Source organism: Protopterus annectens, chromosome 4.part0, assembly GCF_019279795.1.
Source record: "Protopterus annectens isolate FY-2018-M chromosome 4.part0, PAN1.0, whole genome shotgun sequence".
NCBI classification, from domain to species: domain Eukaryota; kingdom Metazoa; phylum Chordata; order Ceratodontiformes; family Protopteridae; genus Protopterus; species Protopterus annectens.
In genome coordinates, this window is record NC_056733.1 from 643797237 (window position 1) to 643809825 (window position 12589).

The 12589-nt window shown below is 42.8% G+C and overlaps 1 protein-coding gene across 1 annotated transcript in view; it reads left to right on the top strand.

The window, feature by feature from the left end:
* Positions 1–12589, top strand: part of SETD1B (SET domain containing 1B, histone lysine methyltransferase) — a 1665584-nt gene that overhangs the window by 438323 nt on the left and 1214672 nt on the right. The window contains exon 8 of the mRNA XM_044068611.1: positions 8990–9002. Within this exon, the coding sequence (XP_043924546.1) occupies positions 8990–9002 (13 nt within the window). The remainder of the gene's footprint in view (positions 1–8989; positions 9003–12589) is intronic.

Here is a 12589-nt window from a genome sequence, read left to right on the forward strand (position 1 = left end):
TCCTCAAGATTGGAGACGTGCTTATTAAGCCTGTCTTTAAGGGTAAGGGGAGTAGGACAAACCCAGAGTCATATAGACCCTTAAGTCTGCTTTCATGTTATGGTAAAATAATGGAGAAGGTAATATTGGATAGTTATTGTCAGAAATGGATAGGTTGCGACTTGAAACTATATGTCAGCATGCATATGTTGAAAATAGCTCTATTACTGCCTGTAACATGATGATGTTCTTCGTGTTTCACTGTTGCAGTCATCACATTTGGGTTATCTGCTTGCAGTAGCCCTCAGTCGGCCTGATTAACAAAGTCTCGAGTCCTACGTCGGTTGCTGTCTCTTCCTTGATGTCAGGTCATCAGGGGTATAAAACATGCAACCGACGTGATTACATCAGTCTTTCTTGCCGTGTGGTGCCCGAAGCAGAATCAGTTCGCAAGTGCCTGTCGCCCGACTCCTGAAATTTTCGTTTTCGAGTTTCAGTACCAAAGTCTTCAACTAAAAAGCCAAGTACCCCATTGGGGAAACTTTTTATTGCTCTAAACCGATGTCAGTAAAAGTAAATAATTGCATTTTTTGTGGAAAGCAAATATCTCATAAAGATTTTCATTCGTACTGTATTCCTTGCCTAGGCCCTGACCATGACGTACCTCACTGTCGGTTTTGTGCCTTATTTAAACCATGAACTATCCGTCGCTGGTATATTTGCGCTTCTAAATATTGTGGTGCTGGGTTCAAGTATCTTGATAGGTCTTCGATAAGCCATCTGACTACCAATATTCCAAAAAAAACGCAAAGATAAAGACAGAGACAGGCCGCCTAGGTCCAAAGCTGCAGACTATGCTTCTCCTAAGCCAGTCACCAGTTCGCCGGTACTCAGTGAGGTGCTTTTGCAGCTCCTGATACCTGCTACTTCAGATTCGCAGGCCTCTACGGAGACCCATTCGGAGTCCGGTATGCCGCGAGATGCTTCAACTGTGGAACCTGCGGATGTCTCTACCTTGGATGGGTCCAGAGCCGCTGTGCAGGCACTGGCTTCTGAGGGTGTTTTCAGGCCTACTGATTTGCATATTAAACTGATGCCATCTTCTTCTTCAAGGCATAAAACTCAAACCATGGCTAGAAAACTGATGCCCAGACTGCATGGTCAGGGCTCTATGCCTAAAAAATAAATAAGAATGGCTGAAGACCTTATTACTTTAATCAGGGGAAGCCAACCTTCCCCCTCTGAGACGTAGGACTGAGTTTGTTATGATACTTCTGACGAGGATTCTGAAGTTTCTGTTTCCTCTGATGACCAGGATTTACCCTTATCCACCTATGAGGATTATGAAGCTGAGGACTGTATTCCCTCTGCTTCCCCCCAGAGGATGTCTCTTTTGGTGAAACCTTGCATACTCTCAGGGAGCATTTTCGTTGGGAAAGTCAGGATTTCTCTGATTCTAAAAAGATGCTTAAGGATTTCTTACTCCTGACCCAGCACAGGCCTTTAGCTATACCTCGTGTACTGGACATTGTTGATGATGCCTTTTCGGAATCTAGCATAGCCCCTGACTCTTTACCTCCTGCTCCCAGAAAACCTGATAGATATTACAGGGTTCCTGACTCTCACAAGTTCCTTTTCAAAAATTCTACTGCGGATCCTGAAACCATTTCACAGGGACCCAAGGGCATTAAAGCTACTACTGCCCAAAATCCTACCCCTCTGATAGAGACTCCAGGGCGCTGGATAGATGGGTTAAGAAGGTATACACTTCTGCAACTTTGACCATTAGGGCCTTGAATTGCCAGTTTCATATGTTAAAGTATCAGCAGCATATTATTGGATTGCTTAAACAGAAAATTATGTTGATTCCTGATTGTGCTGAAAATAAGGATTTACAGGATTTAATGCATTCTGCTGAACAAGTTGGTAAACATACATTGCAATGTGGTTTTGATTCACTAGAGGCACCTTGCAGGGCTGCTGTAACTGGGTCTGTACTTAGAAGGTATGCTTGGCTTAAGGAGTAATCCTTGCCAGATTATGTTAAAGCAAAATTACTGGATGCTCCCGTAATTTGGCAACAAGGCAGTAGTAGTTCTTAAAAAGATGGAGGAAAAAGCTAACTCTATGGAAACTGTTAAAGATTTTTTTACAAGTATCCCCTCCAAGATTTAGTAGACATTGGCCTTCTAAGAATTGGTGCTTTCCTGCCTCTTCCAGACCTTCTCAGTCCAAACCCAGATCCAACACAGCACCCAGGCTTCAGTCCCAGGGGACGCACAGGATTAAGCAGTAGGGGGCCTCCACTTCCAAATCTGGGAGTAATAACCAGGTAAACTGTCTCAATGACTTATTTTTAAAACTTCCAAGCACTTCTCAACTGACTGCCCCTTTGGGGGGAAAGATTGCTCTTCATGCAAATAACTGGGAACTCATTACCCAGAACAAATGGATTTTAAATATAGTGTCTCAAGGATTCAGATTTCACTCCCACACATTACCACCTCCGAGCGGTTGGCCGGATCTAGCTCCAAATCAGTGGGCAGAGGCCCAAAAGCAAGCATAGGGGCTATTTAGTTGGTACCAGAAGAAGAAAAGGGACAAGGTTTCTACTCGAGACTTTTCCTGGTACCCAGAAACAGTTCATGACGTCCTATCCTGGACCTGTCTACTCTTAAAAAAAAAAAAAAAAAAAAAACGTTGGTGATTCCAAAGTTCAAGATGCTGACTCTTCACCAGTTGCTTCCTATGCTAGGCAAAGATGCCTGGTTGGCAACACTAGATTTAAAGGAAGCATACCTGCACATCCCAATCAGGGAATCTTGCAGAAGATACCTACATTTCAAAGCAGGCTACACGAGCTATCAGTTCTCTGCACTGCCCTTTGGCTTATCTACTGCGCCCAGGGTATTCACAACGTGCCTAACTCCAGTCATTGCATTTTGCAGGCAAAGAAATTTTCAAATATACCCATACGGGACGATTGTCTAATTCAGGCAGAAAGCCAGGACATACTTTTGAATCATCTGGCTTTTCTACAAAGGGTGCTAACTTGTCTGGGGTACACCATAAATGAAAAGAAATCACAACTGGTACCCTGTCAACAATTTATATTCCTCTGAGAAAGCTTGAATACAACTTCCCAGATGGCTTTCCTCACGCCAGAGAAACAAATTCACTTGACAACCTACTTCAAACAAGTGGCCACAAAAACCCTGCTATCTTCAAGGCAAATACTACAAGCCTTGGGGTTCATGGCCTCCTGCATTCTTCTAATTCCATATGCAAGCCTGCATGTGAGGAAACTACAATGGTATCTAAAAAGCCTGTGGTGTCACCATTCTCAGGATCTAGAAGCAATGATTCCTGTCATACCTTGCCTACGCCTAGAGTTCCTTTGGTGGGCAGAGGCTTGCCACCAAAACAAGGGACTACCATTCACACTACCCCCTGCCGCTCAAACCCTAACAGACACATCAGACTATGCATGGGGGGGCGCACCTGGCAGGGAAGTGCATTCAGGGCAAATGGAACCCAAGTCAAATGCACCTGCACATCAATCAAAAAGAAATGTTAGCTGTACAGAATGCTCAGGCAGCCTTCAAGGACCACATTCTTCCAGGACAATTAATGGTAACAATGGACAACACCACTGTTATGTGGTACATAAACAAGCAGAGGGGTACACATTCTTACCCTCTTTGCAGACTAGCCATGGCATTGTGGAACACAGCCTTGAGCTACCAAGTGCATCTACAAGCTCAATTCTTGCCAGGAAAACTAAACACACTGGCAGACGGACTAAGCAGAAACCTCATGGACCCACACGAGTGGAAACTGGAACCAAGGATTTTCAACATGTTGACAAGCAAATGGAGCCCAGATATAGAACTCTTTGCCTCCACCCAGAACTTTCAATTGGAAATATTTTGCACAAGGACTCCCCACAGGCAAGCTTGGAGAGTGGAATGTTCTGTCCTTCATCTGGAAAAACCTATCAGTTTATGCCTTTCCTCCTCTGCTTCTGCTCTCCAAAGTACTACTAAAGATCAAACAAGACAAACCAAGGACGATTTTGATTGCACTAGACTGGCCATGCCAACTGGTACCCACTTCTGCGCAGTGTGTCACTGTTGGCCCCATGGCACCTGCCTCAGACTCCTACCCTGCTGTCTCAGCAGGAGAACCAGATTTTGCACCCTCGGCTTCAAACACTGAACCTAGCAGCCTGGCTAATTACCTAAGCTCTCCTTTACCATCCCTCAGTAAACCAGTGATGGATATAATTTTAGAGGCAAGGAGGCCTAGTACTAGAAAATCTTATGCTGAAAAATGGAAAATATTCTGTGCCTGGAACCAATCTCAAGGGATGAGCACAGCAGTGCCCATTTTACCTCAGATTTTACAGTACTTAACTGAGATGCTTCACAAGGGCCTGTCTTTTTCCTAAATAAAAATTCATGCCTCAGCCATTTCTGCTCATTATAACACAGAACCTCCCCTCTCCCCTCTTCTCTCTTCCACTGCTCAAGCTGTTCCTCAGAGGGGCCAAAAATTTAAGATGACCCAGGAGAGCTCCAACTCCAGCCTTTGACCTTAACTTTGTATTGGAGAAACTCACTCTTCCTCCTTTCGAGCCAGCTGCTACTGCAGATTTAAAATTCCTTTCTTGGAAAACAGGTTTCCTTTTAGCCATCATTTCAGCAAGAAGGGTATCTGAATTACAGGCCCTTATGGCAGTGGAGCCTTTCATCATCTTTCATGCGGACAGGGTGTCCCTCAGGACCAACCCCTCTTTCATGCCAAAGGGGTGGTATCCAGTGTGGCCCTTAATCAGTCCATTCATTTGCCAACCTTCTTTCCTCATCCACAGAACAAAGGGGAATGGATACTGCACTCCATAGATGTGCACAGTCAACTTAGATTCTACTTGGACAGGACTAAACCTCAAAGGAAATCTGAACACCTGCTGGTGGCATTTGCTGCAGGAACAGAGGGGAAGGAAATTTCAAAGCAAACCATCTCCAAATGGATAGGCCATTGCATTAATTTCTGCTATAAGCAGCATGGAAAACCTATCCCACAGGGGATCAGACCCCACTCAATCAGGGCTGCATCTACCTCTACAGCATTTCTCAGGGGCGTACCTACCAGGGACATCCTAGAAGCTGCTACCTGAAGTTCTGTGCATACTTTCACCAAGCATTACCATTTGCCAATTTTCTCTAAATCCAGAGCTGGCTTTGCCACTGCAGTTTTGCAGGGCCTTATAGCTGGTCCTAATGCTATCTAAATTCCTCCTCCCATCCTTAGCTTTGGGAATCTACCCAAATGTGATGACTGCAACAGTGAAACATGAAGAACATTATACAGTTGTGTACACATAAATGTAGATGTTCGAGTGTATTCACTGTTGCAGTTCTGGTTACCCTCCCTCCAGCCCCCTGACTTCTTTTTGGCTATACCTCTTCTCTCCTTTACAATGCTTAAAAGCTTTTTGGTGTATTTGCTTTTTTGTTGGAGGTATAACCTTGTATGTTTATAGATGTAATTGCTTCCCATTAGGGGAGCACCTGACATCTGGGGCAAGAAAAACTGATGTAATGACGTCAGTTGCATGTTTTATACCCCCTGATGACCTGACATCACGGAAGAAGAGACCGTAACCAATGTAGGACACAAGACTTTGTTAATCAGGCCAACTGAGAGCTACTGCAAGCAGATAACCCAAATGTGATGACTGCAACAGTGAATACACTTGAACATCTACATTTATGGTAAGTGTACACAACTGTACTTTCTATAGTATAATAACAGCTATGAATGAAAAATTGTGCTGTGATTTAATATATATAGATTTTACTTCAGCATTTGACAGGGTCATACACAAAACACTGATCAGCAAATTAGAACAACTAGGTATTGATGCACTGTTGATAAGATGGATAGCTGCATGGTTTACAAACAGGACATGTCAAGTATCATACAGCAATCGGATATTTGAAATTCTTGGTTACAGTCAGGGTGTCTCACAGGTATCTGTCCTAGGCCCTTACTTGTTTAGATTACATCTAAGAGGCCTAACATTTTCATCTGAGGTGTTCTACAGTTTATATGGTGATGACCTGAAATTAGGTAAACTGATTACGTGTGTTTTACAGATAAGGCATGTCTGCAAAGGAATATGAATAAATTGACCATTTGGGTACAGGAGTATAGTATGCTGATAAATGCATCAAAACTTAAGCATATGAGATTTGGGAGACATAAATGAAAGGTGAATGTTTAATACTGCACAGTGATTGAAACTGTAAATGTACTTAAGAACCTGGGTATCTGGTGTGTGGGTAGATTGAGCTTTGAGTTTTTCTAATCATAGGAACCAATTGGTTAATATAGGTTGTATAAAAAAGATTTATAGTCTAGGAAATCAGAAATTAAGTTATTGTTAGGTATATTAGACACAAATTTGAGTATGGAATAACAATATGGAAACCTTATAAGAAATAAGCATGAGTAAACTTGAAAGAGTACAGCGGAAATATACCAAGGGCATCTGTAGATGTAAAAAAATTAAGGTATTGCGAAAGAAAATATCTGCACTTTCACAGTGTCTCTTGTATATATCTAAGTTGTTACCACTCCCACAAGAGGGGAAAACATACTGGACCTGATCATCACCAACATGGGGACTCTATGCTCCAGACCAGAAGTGTATCCCTCACTGGTAAGATCAGACCATAAACTAATCTCACAGGATATTCACATCCCGACCCCACCCCCTGCCCAGAAAACCACAGTGAAAACTTCTCTAAAGCAAATTTCATACTCCTCAAAACTGAGGTGGAATCCTTCAAAGCCCCCGGGCCTGTGGAAAATATGGCCCAGACCGCAGAATCCTTTATAAACACATTCTATGAACACCTTCAGGAATGCATGGATCATGCGATCCCAAATAAAACCAAGACCCAATCCTCCAAAGGCAGACGTCCTGTCTGGTGGACCCCAGCCATAAACAAACTATACAATAGAAGGAGGAAGCTACTAAATGATAGAGCAAAATCCCAAAAAGGGAAGGCATCACTGATCAGTATTAGCAAAAAACTATGGGCACACGTAAAATTGTCTAAGGCCAGCTTCGAGAGAAAAATTGCACAGGACACTAAGGATAATCACAAGGCTTTCTTTAGTTATGTTAGGAACCTGGGTGGTAATTCCCAGATATGCTCAGAATTAGTCCAAAATGACAAAAAATACACCGAACACACAGACATTGTCAACATCCTAGCTGACAGGTTCAGTGCAAACTTCTCCCCCCACCTCCCCACCAAAAGGGCAAATATCTATCCCAGCAGAGTTCTACCCCCCTGACATCTTAGATGCTCAGGTAAGAGCCGCCCTCTCCAAAGCAAAAAACACAGCATCAATGGGACCAGATGGTGTCCCGGGCTGCGTCCTACATGAATTCCAAGAAGAGCTAAACCCAAACATAAAACTACTGTTCAATCTCTGCCTTACTACAGGACATGTGCCCAAAGAGTGGCATACAGCAACAGTGGTCCCTCTCCATAAAGGTGGTGCCTCAACGGATCCTGGAAACTATCACCCCATAAGCCTGACTAGCTTGGTCTGCAAAGTTATGGAAAGGATCATCATGGACCTCATAAATAAAGATATTGGGGACCTACAAACACTGGATCTTACCCAGTTCAGCTTTAAGGGCAGATCCTGCCTCTTAAACCTGGTTGATTTCTTTGAAACCGTCACCAAGGCCATTGAAGAGGGGAAGGTGGTCCACACAGCCTACCTGGACCTCGCAAAAGCCTTCGATACAATACCCCACTCGGGCATTATAGATAAGCTCACCAGCTTAAATATAAACCCCTATGTCACTAGATGGATTGCAAACTGGCTCAAGGACAGAGAACCCACATGGTTAGAATTGCTGGAGCCATGTCAGACTCCAAACCAGTTACAAGTGGTGTCCCACAAGGCTCAGTCCTGGGACCTCTCTTGTTCGGTATATATTTCCCAGAGGTACCGGCCAACACGGAAGGACTGTGGCTCACCAAGTTCGCAGATGACTGCAAACTGGGCGCCATAATCGACTCTTCAGCCGACACAAGCATCCTCCAAAAGGGCCTCATAGAAACAGACAACTGGTGCCAGAGCCATGGCCTCAAGCTAAATGCCAAAAAGTGTATAGTCATCCCCTTTGGCAAAAACAAAGTGCCCACAAATTACCACATAGGTGGTAATCCATTAAGTACAGAAGAAGTAATTAGGGACCTGGGGACCCAAGTTGATAGCAATCTCTCATTTGACAACCACGTGGCCAAAGTGGTTAGAAAAACATTTTATATAGCCCACCTAATCATGAAGGGATTCACATCTAGATCAGGGGAGGTCATCGTGCCTCTTTACTCATCCCTCATAAGGCCCATAATTGAGTACAGTGCCCCTTTTGGGATGTACCTTACCAGACACCTGCAGCAACTGGAAAGACCCCAAAAGTACCTCACCAACAGGATCAAAGGGCTCAAACAGTTGCCATATGCTGCCCGGTTAAAGAAACTCCAGCTCTACTCAGTGGCATACCGCCTGTTCAGAGGCGATCTGTGCCTGACGTATAAAGCCATGTCCAACCCGGAATTAATGGACATGCTGCACCTCAGAAAATCCAAATCCCATCAAGCTACATGCTTGAGAGACTTGAACCTCAGCACTGAAATAAATAGGACATGCTGGAGAGGGACAGATTCATAACCCAGAGGCTCCCTTCACTATGGAATAAAATCCCGGTCTAGGTTAGGCAGAGTCCCTCATTGACTCTCTTCAAGAGGAATCTTGATGAGTGGATGGGAGATCGTAGGTTTACCCCGGGTATCACTTCTGTGTCACTGTTAGACAGAGGCACAGTATACTAATCTCGAAAAAGGGCATAGCAAAATAAATTTAAAATGGGTGGCCAAAGCCAAACACATTCTGGCTAGGCTTATAAATGCCCTAGGGCAGATAGCCTAGTATGAACCTATGAACCTATAAGGTGATCCTGGATTTTATTCAGGTGTATAGGACATTTAGAGACAACTATGTCTGGGAATGTTTGGGGTTGTCAAAAAAGTACTAGATAATCATCAGACAACATATGTAGAAGATTCTATATGAATGAGAAGTGTGCTAACTGATTCTTTGAGAGAGTAGCTGATGCATGGAACAGACTAGCAAATTACATTAAATCAGTTACTAGTTTAGATATTTTTAAGAACAGCCTGGACACTTATTATGGAAGGTTTTTTTTTGGTATATTGGCAGGCTAGAAGGACATTAATGCCCATGCTTGAAATATTTGTATTTATGTATAAATAATTTTTTTCAGGTTCTCTAAATTTCTTCTTTGCTGGCATGAAGGCATTGCACTTACTAATTAGTAACTGAAGTTTACCCAAAAACACATTCATGGGCTCTCTTTTCTGAATTTCTGTTCTCACAATAGAAGAGCTAAAGTTAAGGTATTACTCATTGTGCAGCCATCTTGGTATTACTCAATGTGCAGCCATCTTGGAAGTCCAAAGCAGTCATGTGTTGTCAGAATCTGTGTACTATGGCTTAGTAAGAATTCCTGCTCTTTAAATGGAGGTGATAGAGATGGAAGCAAAATGAATGCTAAGAGGGGGAAGCCTTCTGATTTGAAATTGTCTTTGAATAACAGTGTTAGAGTCCTCCGTGCAAGAGGTACAGAAGATTTTCATTTCTTTTACAATTACATACGACCACTGGCTTGAGACCTGTGACAGCCCATTCTGACTTCCTTCTTGTATTCTTGCTAGCCCTTAAAATCCTTCTCCTGCATTTTCACCCCATCTGCTTCTCATTTGCAGTGGCCATTTCACTGTCCATTGACGGGAGATTGCACTTGACTTGAGGGACAGTTATCCAAGCAGCTACAAAGGGTGATCCATTAATCCCAGCCTCGTTGACTAGTTCATGTGTACACTTGTTTGTACGAGGGCCTGCCGTGCTTTCCCTGGTATGCATGTGTGCTAGCACACACACATGTGCTCACTTTTGCCAATTGTTACCTTGTGTGTGCCCTAGACCATTACTCTGCTTGCTTTGCACATCTTGGTTCAGTAGGTTCTGGCATTGTAATAGGACGACCCCATCACCATCACAAGATGGATGAGCTTGTGTCAACTGCTGACTCCCACCCTCCCTTGCTATCTTCTCCAGCACTCCATTTGCTAGAGTATGTTGGATTATGTGGAGTCACAGTCAGGGCTTTCTCTCTGCACAGTGGAGCTGACAGTTTTCTTTTAAATGAAAAGTAATGAATATGTAGAAATATCTGGCTTGCTAACAAGCAGAATGGTATGCCTTTCACTTTATGGAGAGCTGTAGCTATTATTTACACTTCACTTTTCAGGAAAATGTGTAAAACTGGAAGTGTATTTTGGAAAATAATCAGTGTGTGTTGTGTACAGAAGAATTTCTGTTACAGTAGTAGGAGTGCTGTAATTATATTCATGATAATGCCAGTATCTGCTTAGTGCTTTCCTCCAAATGGAACCATAGTCATAGCAACCAGTACCCTCAGTTTCCTTGTTGTAACTTGGAATAATTTCACTACCTTCTCTAGCCAAACTGTGCATCCTTTTTCAGCCCTAGACCAGCCTTCCCCTGAAATTACTACTGCTGTAATACCATTTCCTGGCCACTAGGTGACACTCTTACATAGTCCCCATCTTTCGCCTATCCCAAAACCCCAGGAAAATATTTTTTCTTGCAGACTACTGCCCTCATTTTGTTACTGTTGTTCTTTCTTACACCTCTTGCTATACTGTACTCTCCCAATATTTGCCTTGGAAACCTTGCTGTCTACTTCATTTTTCTCTCCAACTACCTTACTTAACTTATCTTATCAGTCAGCATTCCACTGATTGTTCTCCGACTACACACACTTGTCTCTACCCACTCCATTCACCTTGCGGGCTCACTCTGCTCCCCTACCCTGCCGCCAATTTCCACCCACCCCCAGTGCTCCTACATTTATTCCTCTGTAGCCACACCCCATCACATTCTGCTCCAATCGAACACTCCAACTTAACACTCCCACTCCTCCTTGTCTTAACAATTCACCTGTTATTACCTGACCTCCCATCCCTCCTTGTTACAACACCACACCTTTTGTCATATTTCCTTACCTCTCAAGTTTTCACCCTAAAAACTAATATAACGGCTAAATTACCCATCCCATACCAAATAAAACTATCACTCTTGTTCTCTCTCTTTCCTACTCTAACTATTGCCTATCTGCTAACCTCCTATGAACAACCATTATACCCCTCCCTTCTCTTCCCCATCAAATACACTTCTTCACCAATACTAGCCATCTCTCAAAACTACATATACATCACAGCCAAACCCTGCTTACCTACAAGCTAAATACCATAGACTATCTCACATTAAATATATCAAGCTAAATGTTAAAAAATCACTTAACTTTCATTACCCTATAAATAGAGTACACCTCCACTCCTTATTAGACGGAGACATTCATCCTAACCCAGACCCAAACAATATCCTTGCCACTAAAGAGTACAACCCTAATAACCCCAGTACCAAAGCCCCTACTAAGCCCTCTAACTCACTCTATATAGCACATCTCAACATACGTAGCATTAACAATAAAATTGCCCACCGCCATGCCCTCCTAGATGTTCACCTATTTGACATACTATGTCTATCCGAAACATGGCTAAAACCCACAATTAAAGACAATGAAGTCACTCCACCTGGTTACAATATCCTTAGACTAGACCGGACAACCAAAAAGGGAGGCGGGGTAGCAATCCTTTATAAATCAGACCTACAAGTTACCACTGCAAACCTTAGACCACCTTCTGACAATAATGCTGAAATCCTCATTTCTAAATTTCAGATCAACTCATGTAAATCTATATACATCATTTGCATTTACCTTCCCCCAGGAAATACAATTTTAGTCTTTGAAAATATCCTTAACTGGTTTTCTATTAATCTCCCACAAGAAACCATAGTCCTAGGAGACTTTAATATCGACTGGAAGTCCTGCAGTATGGTACACCCTACTACCCATATTAACCTATATGGCTTCTCACAAACTATTAACTCCCCAACCAGAATTAATAAACTCAATAACAAGGAAAGTATCTTATACTGGATTCTTACTAATACTCCTCATCAAACATACCAAGTAGGAACCCTCCCAGATGATCTAAGTGACCATTCACTAACTTTTATTATCAGACACAAAACCAACCTAACTTACCCAAACAATTTCAGGATAATACGCACCAAAAAGCATTTTAACCCAGAACTTTTCCAAGCTGAACTCAAGCAGTGTAATTGGTCACCTATAAAATCTCTCCCACTAAATGAAGCAGTGGAATACTTTAATTCCACATTCTTAACCATCCTCAACCATCACGCCCAACTCGCTCTGTTAGAAATAAAGCTAAACCTGCCCCTTGGCTGTCAAATACTACTAGACAAAAAATCCTTCTTAGAAACAAATCCTGGGCAAAATGGCGTACTACTAAAAATCCCACTGACCACCAAACCTTTAGAC